General features: G+C 38.2%; 1 protein-coding gene across 1 annotated transcript; it reads left to right on the top strand.

The window, feature by feature from the left end:
• Positions 1–5,738: 5,738 nt before the first annotated feature.
• rcc2 (regulator of chromosome condensation 2) lies at positions 5,739–20,552 on the top strand. The gene is made up of 13 exons (XM_059333697.1): positions 5,739–6,033; positions 7,542–7,756; positions 8,395–8,488; positions 12,449–12,592; positions 12,695–12,826; positions 13,092–13,180; positions 16,559–16,673; positions 17,035–17,201; positions 17,828–18,008; positions 18,173–18,278; positions 18,407–18,479; positions 18,607–18,684; positions 19,503–20,552. Exons 2-13 carry the CDS (start codon positions 7,556–7,558, stop codon positions 19,605–19,607), a joined length of 1,485 nt encoding a protein of 494 aa, XP_059189680.1. The 5' UTR covers positions 5,739–6,033; positions 7,542–7,555; the 3' UTR covers positions 19,608–20,552.
• The last annotated feature ends 2,997 nt before the right edge of the window (positions 20,553–23,549 follow it).

The following is a 23,549-nucleotide window of genomic DNA, read 5'->3' as shown; positions in this document are numbered from 1 at the left end:
TTTCACTGTGGAAATTCATAATAAAATGCATTTTAATATTTACTGTACATTAAAATATTACATTGTAATTTTTAAAAATTCATAAAAATTAAACCTCCTGTTTCCAGTCACTAATTTCACTGCAGGTTCATTCTATGGCACCTAAGGTATATTATCACAAAATTACAGCACTTTTCACTGTGGAAATTCATAATAAAATCCACTTCAATATTTACTGTACATTAAAAATATTACATTAAAAAATTAATTAAAATTAAACTGTCTGTTTCCAGTCACTAATTTCACTGCAGGTTCATTCTATGGCACCTAAGGTATATTATCACAAAATTACAGCACTTTTCACTGTAGAAATTCATAATAAAATGCATTTGAATATTTACTGTACATTAACAATTTTACATTAAAAATGTATTAAAATTAAACTATCTGTTTCCAGTCACTAATTTCACTGCAGGTCCATTCTACAGGACTTCAGGCATATCCTCACATATTTACAGGACTTTTCACTGTGGAAATTCATAATAAAATGCATTTGAATATTTATTGTACATTAAAATATTACATTGTAATTTTTAAAACTTCATAAAAATTAAACCTTCTGTTTCCAGTCACTAATTTCACTGCAGGTCCATTCTACAGGACTGCAGGTATATCCTCACACATTTACAGGATTTTTCACTGTGGAAATTCATAATAAAATGCATTTGAATATTTACTGTACATTAAAATATTACATTGTAATTTTTAAAAATTCATAAAAATTAAACCTTCTGTTTCCAGTCACTAATTTCACTGCAGGTTCATTCTATGGCACCTACGGTATATTATCACAAAATTACAGCACTTTTCACTGTGGAAATTCATAATAAAATCCACTTCAATATTTACTGTACATTAAAAATATTACATTAAAAATTCATAAAAATGATACTATCTGTTTCCAGTCACTAATTTCACTGCAGGTTCATTCTACAGGACTTCAGCTATATACTCACACATTTACAGGACTTTTCACTGTGTAAATTCATAATAAAATGCATTTGAACATTTACTGTACATTGAAAATTTTACATAAAAAAATTAATTAAAATCAAACTGTCTGTTTCCAGTCACTAATTTCACTGCAGGTTCATTCTATAGGACTTCAGGTATATCCTCACACATTTACAGGACTTTTCACTGTGGAAATTCAGAATAAAATGCACTTCAATATTACTATATTATTATTATATAATACTGTACAGTAAATATTCAAATGCATTTTATTATGAATTTCCACAGTGAAAATTCCTGTAAATTTGTGAGAATATAACTTAAGTCCTGTAGAATGAACCTGCACTGGAATTAGTGACTGGAAACAGACAGTTTGATTTTAATTATTTTTTAAATACAATGTAATATATTATTGTACTGTAAATATTAAAATGCATTTTATTATATTTTCCACAGTGAAAATTCCTGTAAATTTGTGAGAATATACCTTAGGTGCCATAGAATGAACCTGCAGTGAAAGTAGTGACTGGAAACAGATAGTTTAATTTTTATGAATTTTTAAAAATGCAATATAAAATGTTTAATGTACAGTAAATATTCAAATGCATTTTATTATGAATTTCCACAGTAAAAAATCCTGTAAATGTGTGAGGATATACCTGCAGTCCTGTAGAATGGACCTGCAGTGAAATTAGTCACTGGAAACAGATAGTTTAATTTTTATGAATTTTTAATGTAAAATTGTTAATGTACAGTAAATATTCAAATGCATTTTATCATGAATTTCCACAGTGAAAAGTGCTGTAATTGTGTGATAATATACCTTAGGTGCCATAGAATGAACCTGCAGTGAAATTAGTGACTGGAAACAGACAGTTTAAATTTTATGATTTTTTAAAAATATAATGTAATATTTTACTGTACATGTAACTGTTGATGTAACGTTAATACTTCATCTCCTCTCTGCTGGTAAGAGTTTTATACTGAAAAAAAGGTGATAAAGAATGACAATAAAGTGTTTATACTTCATGTCAGCTCTCTTGGAGCAGTTTCAGTGAATTTACCGTAAATGTCACAATACGGGCGCACTACATTATATAGGGACGGCTGGCTTGACTACGGAGAAGCGAATGGCGGCTCACTTGACCGCAGTCTACTTCCTGATTAGCAGTGTCGTAGCTTGTTGCTATTGCTAAAAATAGTCAAACTTGCACAGAACATCAAATTACAAACATTCTTAAGCACAAATGTATACGTTTTAACCATAAGATATGATCAGATTGTGTACCTGGTCCACTTTCGTCAGGGGATAAACTGTTGATTGACTTTACCAAGATGCTGCCATCTGATTTTTATACTGATTTGTGTATTGTGCTTTTTCTAGAGTGTGTACTACTGAGGACAACATGTTATAGTTCAGCAGAATTAAGTATAAGGTCCAGAAAACCTAAAATGAAATGTCCACATATGAGGACGCAGGGTCACAGGAGGTTAAATGAATGAATGATTAACTTAATGATTATCTGCAGATAACTGTCGTAATCTGAACCAGATTCAGAATAATACATTGTTATTTCATAATAAATGACCAATGCTATAGAACCGGTTTCCAAAAACATATTTGTTTTAACTACACTTAAATAGCACTTTTATTATTCATATTTTTTCACTATTGGAAATGTCATCACTGGATATCTTTCATGATAAGAAATGCAGTGATACATTACAACGAGGTGGTGCATTCATGGAATGAGCAACACAGCTAAATGTGTTGGTAGTGCCCAAACAATATGTGCCTCAACCCCCTGCAATATTCGTTGTTATTCACTCGTGAAATTTCCAAAATTCCTGAATTGAACAGATCAAACAAAGAAAGAATTTGAAATACAATATAAAATGTTATACTTACTTATTTCTGTTTTATGTATGAATTTACCGAGTCAGACAGCTTTTTTTTACATGAATTTTACATACAAAGAAATCAAACTAACCCAGAGAACCAACTGAGGTGTGTGTCATTTCCGTGTTGTCCAGCAGAGAGCAGCATGGACCTGCCAAATACAAAACTCTCTCATGGTGGATTATACATTATTCCAAGTAGACATGAATCACTTTGATTGCCTTCAGTACCTTAACATAAGGAATATAAGAGATACAAGCCCGAAGGAGCTGGGATCCAACGTATGCAAATCCCAGTACCAGCGGGGCCTGGAACCCAACCCAAACCGCTCAGGATATTATTTATTTTTCTTCCGCTGTTAAAGTGGTACGGCAGCGTTAACGATAAGTGAAAATCACAAACACAGCATACATAAAAATGGATACTATTCACCAGCAGGTGGCGCTATAATCAAAGCGAGCTCGTTTGGCCAGTAAATCCTGTAATCAACGTCGCACGTTAAAAAAAAATAAAATCTCCGGGTTCCTTGAGTTGGGCTGAATCTAATGATATAGTCCACGCCCATTTCTGCCGATACATTTTTAATTATTTATTTTTGCAAAATTGCAAAGTACACAAAACAAAATTCTTCCAACTCCTCTGGGGCTTGGATTCCGACCTGCATGTCAATTTGCACACGGATTGTGTAGACATCCATGATAAAAAGAAAAAGTTATCAAAATAATTTTGATGATCCAAAAGATATAGTACAGTTTATAGAGGAACAACGTCCTTCTTGGTGCATTCAGAACAGGCAGTGGTAACTATCTTTGGATATTTATTATGTCTATGGTTACTCCTGTAAACATGCTATGGGGCAGCAGGAAGTGGTACATACATCATGAAACTTTGTAGTATCATTGATGTATTCTCATGATATCATATCTCCACAAAGTTACATCGGATTAATGTGAAACTGGGTTTCCCATGAAGGTGAATATTGGTCCTAGGTATCACTCTTACATTGAAATATTATATACCTATTTTTTCCTACTCATCTATATTCCATGTTAAGTTTATTCTAAGGCAGGACTTCTATAGAATCTGTCATTGTTGAAATGTTGGCTATTGTAAATACAGCCTCCCTTTAGGCCACCGCATTAACAGCTGTATTTACTGTTACTTCCTTTTTAGGTTTTACCGTGGGCACCTGTGTCACATTTCTGATGTCTGAGTTGTTAGTTGTCCCACACAAAAAAGAAACCCAGTGTGTTATAGTGGAAATGATATGTTTTCTTTCATATCTACTACATGTTGTAATTTCTAACTAAAAATTTTATCATTTTCTTTAATCTAACCTGTTTTCCAAAAAAGCAATAGATAATAGATTAATCTAACTAGTGATTCATTTAATTCTGTTGACCAAAGAACTTTCACAGCTACATCCATAGCTACATTACCCAGCCTGCCATCATGTGATGCCACAGTGGTTAATTTCCCTAATGCTGTCTCAGATGTTACTGACTGAAACTGAAGGGAAGCCTGACTGAAAGTCGCCCAACTGAGGGAAGAAGATGATGACAGTCATATAGCCTATTTCTCAGCCAATTGCAAATAATCAAATTAAGCTTCATTTATTTTTCCACCACTGACAAACTATTTAATACAAACAATTTCAGAAACAGCATGTGTACACATACAATTTTTTCCTGGCAAAAAGACGTGTAGGAGTGATTGAGATGGTGTCAGTCATGAAGCAGGGTGAGAACCATGGGTTCTCTGGAACAAACTGCCTGAGATCCATGACAACTATGCCCACATTCTAAAAGTTAATATTTCCCTATTTTCTCAGGATTATCATGAGTTATCATGTATGTCTGTGTAGTTTGTCAATATCTTAGGATGGTGAGTAGTTGCTATTGCTGTTCTTGTATTTAAAGGTAAAGCATGATGAGTTCCTCTATAAAGAAATGTGCTATACGGGCCCTGTGCCAGACGTAAGACACGGCTTGAGAGTGACTTTGATTTTTAATCATTCAGGACCTTGGATGATATGTTCAGCAGAGTATTGGGCTGATGAACCAAGATGAGTAGGAAAGAAAAGGTATATAATATTTCAATGTAAGAGTGATACCTAGGACCAATATTCACCTTCATGGGAAACCCAGTTTCACATTAATCTGATGTAACTTTGTGGAGATATGATATCACGAGAATACATCAATGATACTACAAAGTTTCATGCTGATCATATTTATATCCTAAGAGTGGGTTGGAAAAATAAAAATTCTGCACACATTCTCACTGCAGCATTGTTGCCAAGATGTACCACTTCCTGCTGTCCAATAGCAGGTTTATAGGAGTAACCATAGATATAATAAATGTCCAAAGATAGTAACCACTGCCTGTTCTGAATGCACCAAGAAGGAAGTTGTTCCTCTATAAACTGTATATCTTTTGGATTACAAAAATTATTTTGATAACTCTTTCTATGTATCATGGATGTCCACAGTCTGTGTGCAGATTGGATTCCAACCCCCAGAGAAGTTGGAAGAAGTTTGTTTTGTTTATTTTGCTATTTTGCAAAAACATAAATTAGGCTATAATCATTAAAAATATAAATGGCTTAATAATAAATTAGGACGAAATTGTCGAAATGAATGAATACTTCACAGAGTTAAAACTTTGTAAACACCATAAAACAAACATAAAAAACGTTTGACATAGGTACAAACAGTACTTATTATTGTATTATTTATGTATTCTAGTTTTGATGGATGTAGGTCAATGCATGATCAGACCCTGAACAAGACTGTTGGTTATCACATTTGTTCCTTGTTCCAGGTTTTTTATGCCAATGTGTTATTGCTCAATAGAACTTTTTTACTCAGTGCCTTTACAACTTTTTCTCCTCCGTGTTTAAACGCCAGTTTAGTTTAGTGGACTGAGTGGGTCGTCGGTGACCTAGTCAGCTGCTCACACTTATCTGTAAACTCCCCGCTCTGACTCTTTCTATACGTGCAGTTGTATGAATGTGTGAGTGTTGGTTTCCTGCATGAATCCTTAATGCAGACCACGTGGTGTGAGAGCAGACTGCAGCTTCTTTTGTTCAAATCAATCAAAGGGAGACGGCAGAGAGCTGCTGAATCAGGAAATCACCGGTACATCTATTTATCTCAGCTTTATGCTATTACTAATTACATCTTTTCAAACCACAGAAAGTGTACGTTAGCTTAACTTTAAACTTGTCCAATGAAGAAAATGTTGTTGAAGTTTTTAGTTTTGCATCGTTTCATGTGACGTTAGTTTCTTTATTTAGAGCTGTTAGCTTACAGTAGCGAGGTAACGTTAGCTTAATGAACCCATCAGCAGCTATTGTGCTAATCTTACAGAAGTTTATTTTGACGTGGGTTTCTGAGAATATGTTCATTCTGTATAACATACAAACTTTGACTAGCTTTTTGTGTAGCGGCTAACTATAACTTGTCATGTCTAACGTTACCACTCAGCTAGCTGCTACCAACCAGTCTGTGAACAAAGAGCGGCAGCTAGCTGCTGAGCTAATGAGACTAGCTGCTAACAGCTAACGCTAGCTAGCAGCGGACACCGGCTCTGTTGTTTAGTTTCCTTCAGTTAGTGACACAATGAAGAAAGACGTCTGAGAAAACCAAGTTTAATTGTAATGGTTGTTACTAACGAGAGATGTAACAGGGCTATTGGGACGACCAATAGTAAAGTTTCTGCCTTAACGGTAGTCGGTTTAAAGACACAAAGTCTCTGTTTGTCTTTAATAGTTTTTTCGTGTCTTTAATAGTCTCTCATCCAGTCTCTTGTTGTCTTTAATAGTTTTTTCTTGTATTAATAATCTCTCAACCAGCCTCTTGTTGTCTTTAATAGTTTTTCCGTGTCTTTAATAGTCTCTCAACCAGTCTCTTGTTGTCTTTAATAGTTTTTTTATTGCATTAATAGTCTCTCAACCAGTCTCTGTTTGTCTTTAATAGTTTTTTTTAATTAATCTCTCAACCAGTCTCTTGTTGTCTTGAATAGTTTTTTCTTGTATTAATTATCTCTCAACCAGTCTCTTCTTGTCTTTAATAGTTTTTATTGTCTTTTATAGTCTCTCAACCAGTCCCTTGTTGTCTTAAATCGTTTTTTTCTTGTCTTTAATAGTCTCTCATCCAGTCTCCTGTCAGTCCAGTTTAAGTGTGTGTGTGGTTGATTACAGGCTATACAACCTGAATTGTTCTCTTGTTAAAGTTAGTTAAGATAATTTAAATAGAAAGCTGAACAGTGAAAGCCATTGCTTTTATAATTACCATCCTTTAACAACAAACAGATGAGTAAATAGTTGGTATCTGTATTATTATTTTATATAATGTTTGCTTTTGTTTCCTTGTGCCATATCAAAGAAATTAGTCATTGTCTGTTTTTTGTATCTTCAAGCATGAATGATTTGGTAATTCATACTTTGTACACATGCAGTCCTACTGAAACAATTCTTGAATTGTTTTTCTTACTAACAACTTCTATTTGATTTGTTCTTAATATTTTTACTTTTGCTGTAGCCCAATATGTCCCTAGAGGTTTTGAGTTCAAGTACAGTTACAGTTTAAATTACACAATATTGTTACTCTGTATAAAATTACCTCTGTCTTTTCCTCACAAACAGCTTCAGATTGAAAAATGCCACGTAAGAAGGTGACAGATGTCTCAGGGAATGGTGGGATGAAAAAGAAGAGGGCCAGCGGAAAAAGGAAAGAGAGGGACTTCAGTAGCGACGATGAGTTTGACTACGAACAGGAGAACAACAAGAAACCTGGCAAGCCTGCTGCCAAGTCTGGTCTGCAGCCTGTCACTGTGGCCGACGACATCAAGGAGAAAATAGTGGGTTCGACACACTGTCTGAAAACTAACCAATTAACTGTTGTTATACATAGTTTTTAAACTTCTATCTTTTTGTTTAGTATTTGTTTCTATTATATGACATTCCCTCTATGTGGGACATGTCATTAGTTCAGAACAATAAGTCAGAATGTTGAATTAGTACCTGACTTACAGTCACTGAATTATTTGCTTAGTTTGTTTTTTATAATCTCAACGTGAATTTGTGTTTTACTTTTGTATTCCCCTATATGTAGGGCAGTCTCAGACTTCTTCAACATCTTATCTGCTTTCTGATATAAGGGAATATTCTCTGCAGGAAGAGTTTTCGTGTACACTTAGTCTTCCAAGAGCTTACTAATGGCCCCAGTGTCTACCAGGATGGATTATTTTATATATGATTGCCGAAAGATATGTCATTACCATATACTATACTCTCTTCACTCCGTTTTTTTTTGTTCCAGAGAAGTTCATTAGTAAATGTTTTAGAGTTAGGTACCAAAAATATGGGCAGGTTTTAAAACTTTGGAAGACAAAGGTGAATGACAAAGGTGTTGTTTCCTAAATGTGAGAATGTCCCTTTAGTCAGATCAATCTACTTTTAATAAAATAATGTTATCCTCACTGTGTCTTTTCTACAGAAACTTGAGGGTTCCAAGGTTAAAGGTCAACTGCTTATTTTTGGGGCAACCAACTGGGATTTGATTGGAAGAAAGGAGGTGCCCAAACAACAAGGTAGAATATTTTTCTCACTTACAGCTAGATTGGGTGTCCAGTAGACAGGTGCCTGTGGCTGATAACACCAGCCTTCGATGTGTTGATGCAACTTAATTTTGGATAACCATCAGTTTTGTTACCTCATGAACTTTCGTAATAGTGATGATTATCCATCGTGAAAAATTAAGTTTAGTATATTATTGTTAAAGAGAAGAAAGGTAAAGGCATGTACAGCCTGTTCAGTGTGAGAAATGCCTATTGTCGTGTTAATAATTAGAAACCTAACTAAATAAATTGCCGCTGTCATCTTTGAACAAGACCACCTATGTGTCCAAGTTTTACAGGCGGTTCGATGCTGGAACTTGCTCAGCAAACAGTCAGTGCAGTTCCTGCAGCTTCAGGTCTGGGACCATTGTCCTGGACAGACACCAAAACCTGTGCTCACTGACTGTATCTGGCAACCCACACTGTATCTCTAGACCAGAGCTGTCAATCTGATCCATGAAGGGAATGACTCAACTCATTCAATCACCTAAACTGTCTTCACTCAGCTGATCTGTTGTATCAGGTGTGCTCCTGCTTGGTTGGAACAAAAACCTGCAGCCACACTGGCCCCTTCATGGATCAGTTTTTAGTATGGACAAAGAGTTGGTCATTTAAATTACAAACTGTTTTAATTGATATTCAGATTATGTATATATATTATACAGGTTGGTGGATTGATTTTTGCACTTTGGACAGATCCAGGCTCACTGTCTTTATACTAAGCCTGACTCTGTTCTTAATCTCCTGGGAACCTGAAGATTAATTTGAGATGCAGCTCAGCACTCTTCAGGTTGTTAGTAATAAATCTGTAATATTTAGAAATTCATTTCATTCCCATGCTAAATTATTTCTCTAAGTTGTTACAGCAGTTTTTGGCTTGTTACCATTTGTTACACATTTGGTTATTATTATTATTATTTTTTTTTCTTTTTTCTTTTTTTTAACTCAGCAATTGATTTAAAAAGATTGGGCAAAAATCCCTCAAATACCACATTAAGACACCAAGACCTTGAGTTGCACCATAAAGAAATCCATGCTGTGATTTGCTTTCAAAAACGTTTGCCATTTTAGAGATTTCTTCAAGAACTGCGTTTTTTGGCAAGTGGATGGCGAGCATTTTTGTAAACTGCTGGGAAACCTCGATATTGTCAATAAACTCAGAAAATCCATCCATCCTCTGAATGCCCTAGGCCTCCAGTTTGTGGTGGTCAACTATAATGGGGCTGTGAACATTGAATCTACAAGAGTCTCAGCTTTCAATCGGAATCCATTTTATGTAATTCACAGACCGTTTAGGGACCCCAGTCTGCAGAAATATTCAAATACAATAAGCAAAAATAACACATTTGTACAGCATGAGAAAAATGTCATGGTTTGTCTCAAACAGCAATGTATTGTGATGTAAAGATGGCATGTCTGTAAAGGGGAGACTTGTGAGAACATATAGAACCAATTTTCATTCAGATATCTTGAGGTCAGAGGTCAAGGGAACCTATTGAAATTGGCCATACGTTTTTGCCGTGCTAAAATTTAGCCTTCCCAACAAAATATTATGACATGGTTGGTACCTTTTTAGATCTTCTAGTTTGAAATGTATTATTTGTACCTTGAAAACAGCCCACCTCAGCCTATGTATATATCAGTGGATATTGAAGGGGCGCAAATGAAACTTGGAGCAGGACAACTGAAAGAGAACATCTTGTAAATCAACCAGTCTGTAACATGTTACCATGTCACACTTCACACTGCTTCCTGAAAATAAGTCTTCACAGGTGTAAAAAGCCACGAGACTGTAGTGAACAGTTTACTTTGTTCTAGAGAGAATATGCTGTAACATAACTGACTTTATTAATAATTTTTCCCACCACCCAGTCTACGAAGAAATTTGAACTGCCTATATTATAAAATTAATAATACCCTATAACATTAATAAGGCAGAGTTCACAGCAAATCTGTCAATGTGACATTAATGCAAGTAGACCTATTCATTTGAGTTGGGGTAGTGCAGCAGTCAGTGTGGTGGAGAAGTCCAAACAGATTTGACTTTTGTAGAAACTTTTGGAGCCCATTTTTACACTGAAGCTGCCAATCATGTATCCAGCGAGTTGGTGAGAGCGCAGTAAACATGTCTCCCTGCTGCAATGGAATGGGCTGAAAAATATTTGGTTCAAGAAAGTTTAAAGAACTACAAGAACTGCCTGGGAGTTTGTTTAACAGCTGACTGCATGGATGTACTATTTGGGGAATATTACGGCATGTTTCCTGCAGTAAACTCCAGTACAGGGCTTAGCCGCTCCGTTTCTTTAGTTTTCTTTCTCCTAGCTGCTGTGAAATAAACGATGCTGCTTCAAGTGGAATTGTCAATATCATAAAAAATCTGACAGAAATCGGTAATTGTGGAATATAAAGTCGGCTTGTGCTCCATCGGGGTTAAAGTTAATAATCACATCAATCATAATCGCATAAATGGGTTATTTATGTGGCACTCCCGCAGTGCCACACAAATATCATCACCAGGTCTTGTGAACACAGCCCCACGTTTTGCACCTGTGCGAATCGAAAACGCAGACCAGTATCCAAAGATGCAGCATGTGTCCTGAGGTCAAATACATATTTGATCAATGAAATCCGCTGAAATCGAGGTCAGTCTGAATATTCTTTCTGTTGTGCGTTAATTGATAAGAATCGCTTAAATACGTTTTTTAAAAATTCCCGTGCAAATTTTTGGGATGACAATGTGTGCTTGGTGTGAAACAGCTTAAAGGATGACCACGTTAGGTACGTGCCTCTTTGTTTGAGATGCCCAAGGCACATACGGCTTAAAGCTGCTGAGATCCTATTAATTGATTGTGACAGTAATGTCTATTCATATGTATGCATGTTCTATGCTGCCCCCCTGCAGTGGACCCACTGATGCCTCAGGCGGTCTGTGCACTGCCTTGTTCCATCCTCGCCTCTCCACTCTAGTACCCCCTGATAAATCTGCTTTGTTGAGACTGAAAGGGGGTTGGGGGTGTCCACAGGAGCAGCTGCATAGACAAAGAACATGATGCTGCGCCTCCCAGAGCACCAAACACATTCAAATCATTTTTTTGTAGTGTACTTAGAATTACAGTGCCAAGAAAAAGAGTGAATCCTTTGGAACATTTATGCAAATACATAAATAAAATCTGGTCTTAATCAAAGTCACTAAGTTGTAATAGACAAATACACTCTGTGTGAACTCCTAACACTCAATTGATGACTTATGATGTAAGTCCCCATAGTAGGCATTTTATCGCAGTGAGAGCATGTTGTAAAACTTGACCTCACTGTATGAAATGAGCTGCGGTGACCTCTAGGATAAATACAGCCAATAAACCTTGCAACCACAAACCTAGGATATTTAGAGGATGTAAGGCTTTCCGAGGTATATTAACAATTATATATTCACAAAAAATGTAATCCAATGGCCGAAAAATTATTCTAGAAATCTCCAAAATGTCAACGTTTTAGAAACCAAATGCATGGCATTAAAGGGGCTCTTCAAGGTCTTGTGGTAATTAATTAATTAATTTTTGATCAACTCCTGAGTTGGGTAAATTTACAACCAAATGTCTGTAACAAATGGTATCAACCCAGAAATTGCGAAAACAACTAAGACTTTTATTTCCTTACTAATGTTTTAAGTTGTTGTACACAACTTCAAATTTTTAATTTGCATTATCAAAACAAGTTTGTTACAAATTGATGACTAGAACATTTGAATTGAGCCGCCTCCATTAAAAATGAACTGTATGACTGTATTATCTTGTTTTTGTTTTCTGGTAGTTACTTTGTTTAATTTAAGCAAAGGATTTAACAATGACACACTGGTCACACACGCTGTTGAAATACAACAGCTGTATGTATAAACATGAATATCATGAGCTTTTTATTTGTCTGTATTTCCAGCTGCTTTCCGCAACCTGGGCCAGAATCTGTGGGGTCCCCACCGCTATGGCTGTCTGTCTGATATCCAGGTTAGCTGTGTGGTGGCTGGTCCCTGTGCTGCACACAGTCTCCTCATGACCACTGAGGGCAAGCTGTGGAGCTGGGGTAAGTGACAAATGATCGTCCTGCTAAAAAGTTGTGAGTCTATACCTGGGACAGCTGGGATTATAAACCCATCACTTATCTCTTTGTTTCTGACTTCTGCAGGTCGTAATGACAAAGGTCAGCTGGGTCATGGAGACACCAAGCGTTTGGAAGCTCCCAAGTTAATTGAGGCCCTGGCAGATCATGTGATTGTTGCCGCCGCCTGTGGACGCAATCACACCCTGGCTCTCACAGGTAGGCTGAACCACGACATGCTTTATCATCAGGGGTTTCTTTGGTTTTCATTCAGGCCAAAACACTACAGTGTCCTTTTTAATTGATCATCTGAGTCTGTTGGAATGAAAACCAGCATAGGTCTTAAGAGTTCAACACAGAATTTGTTTCATTGTATTGGACATTAATGGGAGTTTTACAAAAATGAGGTAATCCAGTGTTTATTGCTCTGTCTTTTTAGTTGTATTGCAAACAACAGTTTGGTGATGTCATTCTTTTTCCTCAGAGGATGGCACTGCATACTCTTTTGGTGAGAACAAGCTTGGCCAACTCGGCCAAGGCAACCAGACTGATGCAGTCCTCAGCCCAGCAACAGTAAGCCTTCACTGTCACACATTACACACTGTTAACACTCCTAGTTCATTTAGGCCCAGTCTGAGGCTGTGTGAACCCTGTGGGATCATGGTCACGCCCAGGTTTCTGTCCAATCATGGTTGTACACTTCTGTGGTTAATTGCCATGGCCACTGTTTCAAATCCACCTTTCCATAGAAAGGTTTTAGAGAGGTTAGTATGCAAACAATGAGACAGATTTCTGACATTGCTCCCGTCACTGCTTTAAATGACCTTAAATGTTGGTGGATAGATGAAATATATCTGTCAGCATTCTACTTGACCTTAGCGGCACCATCAACACTGCTGACCGTGGTCTTCTACCGAGGTGACTATGGTCTCTGGTCATAGTCTTCGTTTCCAAGGACCTTCGCTTTCTTCTGCCAGTGGATCCGTTATCTGTCAGCATGGCGTCAATTTCCACTGCTACAAAGACGATATCCAGCTGACCTTTTTTAAATCCCATTTTCATTTATTGAACAGAACTGTTTTTTTATTATTATTTGATGAGACCTCTACTGAGTCAGCAAGATGCTGAAAGGCTTGCTCATGCTTTTGTTTCTAGTTGTCTTGACTACTGTAATGCCATAAATACTTGACTACCAAAAGCAGCCATTGTATAACTTCCAGATCATTCAGAACACTGCTGCCAGGGTTTTTTAACAAAATCTAAAAGGAGAGATCATATTTACACAAGCTCCACTAGCTGCTCCTCTTTGTTTTTATGGCACTAAATTGGCTCGCCCCTTTTTATATCACAGGCACCTTATTGTTTTATAACCCTCCACAAACCCTAAGGTCCTCCACAGCTGTTTACTATCTGTTCCCAAGGTCACCAGAAAAATCTCTGCAGATGCTACTTTTAGCCTCCACGCCCCGAAACTATGGAACACTTCAAATATGAATTTAATATGAGTCAGTAAGAGCAATATGAGCAAGAATACTAAAACTACTACTTATATTAAAAGAATAATATGACATAGGCCCTGTTTACATGAGGACGCTTGCGGGTAAAAACGACAAAATATTTTATCGGAAGTGCCTTTCGTTTAGACGGTGACGGCGTTTTTGGGGCTTAAAAATGCAAAAATCTGAAACCACCTTCCAAAGTGGAAAAGTTTAATCTCCTCCGCCGTATCGTGTCCGTCTACACGGCCAAGACGCAAAACTCTGCTCAGATCTGCTCACGTCATGTACGTGTTTACGTCACATACATGCACCAATACAGGGAAATAAACAAACATGTGGGATTTACATGCGTCGGACCTTCAAGCTGCCCTGGCAGCTCCAATAAACTTACAGGAGTCTTTCCACGCATGTTTCCATGTACAGGATATGTACAGATAGTATTACTGAACAGAGAAGGATCTGTAATTACCTCTATCACATTTTGGATGCAGCAATTGGTCGGAGGCGAGCCAGACGGCTGTGAACGAGACCTGGAGATCTAGTGGATGGTGGAGAACTTTGTGGAAGGAGTAGCTGATGAAAATGTGTGGCGTGAAAACTTCTGCATGTCCAAAGATGCTCTTATCGCTTTAACCCATTAACGCCTAAAGCGCCTGAAAAAAAATGCCTGGAAAACCTATGGGCGATTTTCAAATGACCCCCTAAAACCTGAAGTTTTTCTGGAAATTCAACACCTACTAAATAATAGATTTTTCAGCCTCTGTAGCAGATAAAAATGAAATTCAAAAAGTATTTGAGAGCTTATACCCGTGGCTTTCATACGAAGTTGAGTTTATTTGTCCAAACCTTCGATACATTTTTTTTTTTAAATCAACAAACTCAGCAAATGTTACATTTGACTGAATAAAAAATCCTATGCATAATACTAATACATGCCCATTAGCAAGATGCAAACATGATATGACCACTGGAAGAACAAGACAGTTCTCATTAGCCTACTCTAATAAAAAAAAAAATATCATCATAATAATAATAAAAATTAATAATAATACATTTTATATATTGCACTTTTCAGGGTACTCAACGACGCATAAAGTAATATAAGACATAAACAGTCATGATTTCTTATATCATCATCACAATCAATTAGCCTATTATTATTATTAATATTAATACATTATTAATAATATTATTATCTCCAGATGGCCACATATCTGTCTGTTCTTTGGTGAAAATATGTCGTCTAAAAACATATTCCTCATCCATAAATCCCGGTCGATTGGTTCCGAGGGTTCAAAGTCCGGATCAGCAATTAAATGATCGGCGCTGTTTTAATCAGACCGCTTACGTGACTTACTGCTGAGCTCCTCCGCTATAGTCGTCTTCCGTCATGATTTCAATGTTCTGGAAAAGTCCGATGTTGCATTGCGACACTCCCACATGTATTCTGATCATGTTCTGATGCATTACATTGGCCAAGAGACCGAAAATAGGTGGAAAAAAATACAAATACTACAAAATGACATATCCGCTGTCCCGGCCTTAATAGTAGAGTGACGCAACAGCGCTCCCAGCTTTAATGGTAGAAATGCGGTAATGCTTTCCCGGCGTCAATGGGTTAAGTGATGCCGCCTGGCATGCATACAATCGAATTTCACACACTTTTGCGTCACCGTATGCACGCAGATTTCCTCCCGAAAATGCTCGTCTAAACGAGGAATAAAAAGTGAAGACGCGATGCCACTTTTGCGTCTTCTGTTCAGACCGTCCTCGTGTAAACGTAGCCATAGATCCTGCTAGTTGAACAAAAAACCAAGATGGAGCATGCTCTTGCTAAACTAGGACTGTTATCTGTACAGTGGGCTGTAAAACTGAAAAGCATCTCATATGAAATAGAAAATACCAAAATAAATAGTGTTTCAGTACCACCTGGGCTACACTGAAACATTTATAATCCTGGTGATGGGCTCATGTGGATGATCCAGTCGAATGTGTTTGCATGTTGGATGTGTTTCCATTCACATCTCCTACGATGGTGGAGAACACCAAAAGGCCAACCTCGTCTTAAACGCCACTCTTTCATTGCTTTGGTAGCTCACTGGGAACCCGCAGACGAGTCTTTCTGCTCCACTCTTTTATTTGCACACACCAACATGAAACGGCTTGTTGTTCTGACCTCGGCTTGTGCTGACAGCATAGGGCTGAAAGTTGCAGAGCGAGTACATACATCTACATATTGTGTATTCTGTGTGCAGTTGCATGCACTGGACCTTGACTTCTGTATTGTGATGGTTCAGCACAAATGTTTACAAATGTGTCTGAGAAAATGCGAAAAGTGTTTTTGAGGTAATGCACATGCATACCGAGGTAATTCAGTGACCTTTCACATGCTTCAAAGAAAGTCTGTCAGTGTGCCTTCTAAATGGTCTTCCTTCTCTCTCTCGTCCTCTAGATTTCCTACAATGGCCAGCCGCTGGTGAAGGTGGCTTGTGGTGCTGAATTCAGCATGGTGGTGGACTGCAAAGGAAACCTGTACTCCTTTGGCTGCCCAGAGTATGGACAGCTAGGTATGCTCCCAGTAATCAAACGTGTATTATTGTGATCAGTTACAGTTAGATAGGAGAATGTTGATACTACTTTATCAGCACTATTGCTCATTACTGATGGAGGTCAAAGTTGGAAGCTGATACCACTTTTAAAGTATTGATATCAAAGATAAATTAGTATCAGCATCTGTTGTCAGCACTAACAAATGTCAGATATGAGGTTGTTTAGAAACTGTTTTCTCAAAGTGTTTACGTTATACATTGGAGTTCACATCAACATTGGCATCTGCCTCAAACATATATTTTTGGATTGGTTATTATGTATTTGAAATAGTCTTGGAAACATTTATATAATACTGACCAGTCATCTCTCTCACTGCAGGTCACAACAGTGATGGGAAGTTCATAGCTCGTGCCCAGCGCATCGAGTTTGACTGTGAACTGATCCCCCGCCGCGTCGCCATCTTCATCGAGAAGTCCAAGGACGGCCAGGTCATGCCCGTGCCCAACGTGGTGGTCCGAGATGTGGCCTGTGGGTCTAACCACACGGTGAGGAAGTAGACTCATTTCTCATTAGAACCAAATCACCAAATAGGCTTGAATAAGGGGACATTGTTTTGAGACACTATATTGATTCTGAATATACTATATTAGTCAGTTTCTAATGAAAAGTTTACATACAAAGACTGGTGGCAGGTGGTTCATTTGGTGTTGCCTTTAAACCTCTGACCGCTAGATGGCAGCACTGTAAACTACCTTCACCCTTTACTCTTCACTCAACACTATGAATCTGAGAGCACAGTGATGTACAGCTACCTCTAAAACAAGTGCATCTCCAAATCTCTCTGGAACAAGTTCACACATCAAAGTTACCAGCGACCTCAACATGGCAACAAAAGTAACTCAGTCAGTACTTTGTGACTAACAACCCTCTTATTATTTTTACTTACATTGGCCAATGTTGAGTCCTTTGCACAGTAGTACTGTGATGTTGGATACAGCGACTGATAAATGTAGATCCCACTGTTCTGATCGCATAAAAAATTAAATTTTGCATGAAACTCTACTATGACAGTTTATGAATTTGAAACATCCTGCTAATACACAGCCCTTTTGTCCATAGATGACCAGTGATAATAAACTCATTTACCATTAGTATGTGTTTGTGTTTGCAGCTGGTGCTGGACTCTCAGAAGCGAGTGTTCAGCTGGGGTTTTGGTGGTTACGGACGTCTGGGTCACACAGAACAGAAGGATGAGATGGTTCCCCGATTGGTCAAACTCTTTGACTTTCCCGGACGCGGTGCCGCGCAGATCTGTTCAGGCTACCAGTGTTCCTTCGCTGTCAGTGAGATGGGTAAGAGAGAGCATCATGGAGCAACACAGACACAGTCTCAGTTCCATTGTTTAACTGTGAAAATGATCATTTTACAGATGATATTCATGCTAAGGCTATACATTCTGAATAGCAGATGTGAAGTCAGGTCAGAGAAAAGTTATTGTTCTTCTCATTGATTGCAGGGGGGCTGTTTTTCTGGGGGGTGACGAACACCTCCAGAGAGTCAACCATGTACCCCAAAGCTGTGCAGGATCTGTGTGGCTGGAAGATCCGTAGTCTGGCATGCGGGTGAGTTAGTTAATCTCTAAATAACCTGAATGAAGAATGTCATGTCAAAAATATGTAATAGGCCACAGAAATGAAGTGCTTCTATGGGGCTTTGTGGAGGCTGACTGAGTGCATTACTGTCTGAACAGGAAGAGCAGCATCATCATCGCTGCAGATGAGAGTACGATCAGCTGGGGCCCCTCGCCCACATTTGGAGAGCTGGTAAGACCTGATGCCCTCCAGATCCACTGCTGTCTGATGACGAAACACTTCTTACAGATATTGAATATTGTTTGTGGTGATGGACAGAAGATGAGCTCTAATTGTATATATTCTTTTGTCCTTTTAGGGATATGGAGACAACAAACCCAAATCCTCCACCACCGCCCAGGAGGTCAAGACTCTGGATGGTGTTTACATTGAGCAGGTAAACAGACATTAGATGATCAGCTCCTAATAATTAAATACAAGCTAGAGCATCTTTAGTTTCTGTGCTGCGATGTATTACTCAATAGAAGAGATATTTGAGCCGGTACTATCCCGGTTACTAGAGGGATTTAAACCCAACTCATGGCATTTGATTTCGACCACAGAAAGTTGTGAAGCAGGCCCAGAGGTTAGCATGATACCGAGTCCTGTCAGAGGACTGGTGGCTCCACAGACCTCACATGTTGTAGAATCATCAATTCATCACTCCATTGTTATTTTTCCCGTCTGCAGTCCTGCACACACCACAGCACACAGCATGTAAAAACAAAACAAAAACTATGTTGTGCCTAAATACAGTCTGCATCGCTTATCTCTTTAGACACACTGTGTGGCTGAATGAGCCGAGTGATCTATTAAAAAAACCAAAATGGTACAAGCTCAGCCCAAGCATGTGTCAGATTTTGAGTTTTTCAGTGCTTCACCCCTCACAACCAAAACTGTAACCTCTAGTACATTTATACTCTGCCACTTGGATAATTGCAATCATGTGTAAAAAGCAGGCAACTCAGCTTCAAAACTTTGAGCATGTTAGCGTCATATCATTGGAATATCTTCAGTGAATAGATCCTTATGACAGGTCAGGTAGCGGTTGCAATCCATTCTTTGTGAATTAGCCCCAAGTGTGCTTATTAACAGATCTGTGTAAATCAGGTTACTTGCATTGATTACAGAAATCTATTGTCTTGTTAACATGTTGAAGGATTCTGCTTACAGATGTTGATTTGACTCAGACTGAGTGCCGTGTTGTTTGTGCAGGTGGTGATGGGCTACTGTCACTCTCTGGTGATTGCCAGACAGGACACTGAGGCGGAACAGGAGAGACTGAAAAAGCTGCCTGAGTACAACCCCCGAACAATCTGATTGGACCTCCAACAACACCTGAACCTCGTTCACCGGAGCAGAGACCAGCGACGTTCCTGCTGGTGTACTAGTGGGGCAGGTTGAGTTCAGGTGGAGGTGCTCAGAGTCCAAAGGATATCCACACGTCAACTACCAGCAAACTGGCTCTACACCAATTTGGACACTGAAATCAGAGAAAATGGGACTGGAGGCGGCAGATTCTGGACGGTCCAGCTCTCACAATGAACGGTCACGATATCTTCACTTCCAACCTCGAGTAAACCTGCAACAGTTTGCTCCAAGCACTTCACACCTAGTAGAGTTGCGTGTCCCAAAAACCTTTTCCATTTTGTAATACAGCCAAACATTCATGTATTGTTCTGTTGTTATTTTCTCTGTTGCAGTTTATGAAATGATAAAGTTGTTTGTCACATTTTACGGGTGCTACGACGGGACCCTCAGTCTTTTCCTACTGAGGGCTTTTCAAAGACCAATACTCCATACCTGTGCCTTTTTCTACGTGTATGTTCAGGATATGGAAGTGTTATGAGGATCAGCTGATCACTCTGGTGTCGTGGATATGAGCAGGTGTGTGTGCAGCTGCCACAGATTACAATCACTCGATGGTTACATTCCTTTTGTTATCTTCAGTGTTTGCATCAAAGATGCACACCTCAGTCCTTCCAAGACTACAGTGTTTGTTAGATCTTTTCTTTGCTAATTTCAGTAATGTTAACTATTCCAGCGCTCAAAGCGGTTTAAGAAGCAGGTCAGAACTTTTAGAACTGAAAATGCACTGTCTGAAAATCTACCGAGGTGTGCTGAGAAATGAAGGCATGTCGTCGTTTTAAACAGCAGAAGTGTTTTCTCCTTCCTGTACTGCATTCTTTTTTATGGTGAAATTTCTCTGGGTTACTTTGTTTTTTTTTTCATTGAAATGGTTAAATAAAGGTTCATGTGAATTGATTTGTTGTCTCCACTTCTCCACGTGTGCTTAATCTGTAAGATCTTCCTCTGTTTGAAGATTTGTGAAGCCACCTAATGCTGGGCTTACACGAAACCATTTCCCCAGTCCCAGACTTAAAAACTGAAAGTCTTTAGTAAATTTAGGAGTCTTACTGGAGTCACAGCGCGCTCCCGTCATCCCGATCGTTAAGTGTAAGGTAGTAATCTGCGCTGTTTCATATCAGTCTTTTCCTAGTCTTGGGTTTGGATCATATGAAACGTGTTTGATATTATCTCATGTCGCAGCGACAACACAATCAACAACCAATAGATCAGCGGTTCCAGACCGGCCAGTAAAACCACTTCGACAGGAAAAAGTAACATCACAATAATGTTAGTAAGCTCAAGCCTAAGTACAAATGTAGAGATGTAGCGGGATTTTAGGGGCGCTGTTTCTTAGTAAAGAGAACAGTAAGGAGACCCAGTTAAAATGTATACATAAATAAGTAATAAATAATTGATGAATGTGTGATTAACTAAATGAAAGTTGATAAGTATAATTATTCAATTAAACAAGTTATAATTAAATAGGACATAAATGAATATCATGAATTCTTTTCTACAGTTTCCTTTCCTTTATTCTTCCTTATATCTTTTTTTACTGTAAAATAGTCAACTTTTCATGTCAGAAAAACAGAAATCCTTTTCCAGCTTTGTGAGGGGCATGTTGTGGCGTCTTCTCCTCTTCTTTTTTTTTTTTTTCAACACAAACCACTGCACACACAAAAATTGCATGGTAGGTAAAAAATGCTAAAGGAAATCTAGTTGTAGTCTTGTAAATAGTGACCCTGCAAGATTCACAGTCTTTGTAGAATCTCATTCTGAGACTAGGCTGGGACTAAAAACTCTAAACACTTGTCTTTAGATGTGAGCAGGTGTGAGCTGATAGTCTTGCAGGAGTCTTTCCAAATATTTTCAAAGTCTTCTGGTGTATAGGTAGCATAAGACCATACACAGCTTTAATGAGTGTCAAGTGTCCAGCACCATGCTGTGTCATGTAATGTATGTGAAGCTCCAGCTGCTCCGGGTTGGACTTCAGTTTTACCTAGAACTCTGTTACCCTCACAGATCAATGCATCATCTACATCCAGTTTCATTCATCAGTTTCTATGATGGCAGTTGAAGCTGAACTCAGGAATACGAATGGGGTACTAAGTAGCTACTTTCTAAAACCTTCAACTCATCTAATCATAGTTGGCTGAATTAGATCATAACCGTGATTGCTTTCATAACTGAATTTAATGAGCTAGAAACACACTTTTATTCTGGTGTGTGTTTCATGAAACAAGACTAGAAGTAAAACTGCTCTGCAGTGGCGGTTCTAGACCAGTTTTACTGTGGGGGCCGAGGAGGGGCCAGTGTTTAATCAGAAGGGCACATTAAAAATGGCATGGATGATATTTAAGAATTCAAAACCTTTATTTTAGCTTATTTAAAAATCTATTTTAAGTATCTTTGGTGTTGGGATTCTACCACAGGTGAATTTTGGGTTCATTTGTGGACTTTAACATTTGTCGACTAAATGAGACATTTTCCTAAGTCAACTCAACAAAATGGCAGAACCTCCATTTTGTCCCCTCTCAAGAACTTCAATTCCCAGAATGCACTGCATTTATGACACCTTCCAGGTGTCATGTCATTGGTCAAGGCACCTTTGACCCCACAGGACGTCTACTGGCCTGCTATAAAGCAGACAGCTCTCTCTCTATCGCTGCTCTCTCTCCACCGTTCCTGCTTGGAAGGATCTCCAGGAGGGGATCCAGAGGCCTGGATCCACCAGCCCCCCTCCTCCCTCACTCCCTGCTGAGATCCTCTGCAGCTCAGGTGAGGCTCCAACAACCAGAATCTCCTTGTCCACAAGGATCCTGAACAACTGCAACTCTGACCTTCTCTGCACACCAAAGTTGCATTTAATGAACACAAAGTTCATTGCATCTGTCAGAGAAAGCTCTAATTCAACAAAAAGGACAACCAGCAACCAGCAACTTGACTCAACTTCCTTCTTCCACTCTTCTGCTGAAAAGGCTTCCCCCCCTTTTTCACCGGACTCGTGAGTAATGTAACTGGGCTTAGATAAGAAATCAGCAAGGACTTTAGCAACTAGGATTTGACCTTTGATTAATGATTTGGTTTATATGTGTGTTTTAAGTATATTTATGTGACATTCGTGTTACGATCAAAGTTGTATGTTAATCTTGCTTTATACAGACAGTCAGTCTTACTGCAACTAACTATACTAACCTTTGACCTGCTCACACACTGATTAAATTAACTGGAGCTGAACACAGCTCATTGTCTGAGGAGTGGTAAACCCCCTCACACACACACACACACACACGTTTCCTTCTCTTTTGTAATGTATTCTCTATTTTATAGATGTGTGCTTTTATTTGCTTTACTTGTTTAGGATAAATACCTTTTGATTACGAATGCTGTCTATTTAATGTCGTACATTATGAACGATATTCTAACCTCTGCTGTGTCAAGAATTCACGATTCCTTCAACCACTATTAAATATTAATATGGTAATTTGATTATAATTATATTCATAATCAATAATCAGTGTTCCAAATTGATAATTTAATAACTTTATGAGACTGATTTAGGTGAATTGGCTATATTTTCTCTGTTTACAGAGTGGTGCCCCATTTTACGAGCTGACTTAGAGTAAATCAAGTCATATCATTTCTTATAATTAATAATTGTTTATGATAATTATTAATAATTGTTATAGCCATCTAACCACACTTTTGAACCGTGAGATCCACACAAGTGTGCTCAGGTTCACCCCTGCATATTTGGTATCCTTATGGAAGGGATAGCATTTATGATAACGCCCTTTTATTTATATATTCGACGCCCTGTGCATCATTTATTCATAAAAGAGCCATCCTTAATTCCCAACATTTTTGGTGATCCTTGATGAAGGCAACTGGTATCTGTAACCAGATACCCCA

Source organism: Centropristis striata, chromosome 5 (genome assembly GCF_030273125.1).
Source record: "Centropristis striata isolate RG_2023a ecotype Rhode Island chromosome 5, C.striata_1.0, whole genome shotgun sequence".
Taxonomy (NCBI): domain Eukaryota; kingdom Metazoa; phylum Chordata; class Actinopteri; order Perciformes; family Serranidae; genus Centropristis; species Centropristis striata.
The sequence above is the reverse complement of the archived record's forward strand: the minus strand, read 5'-3'. Positions and strand labels throughout refer to the sequence as shown.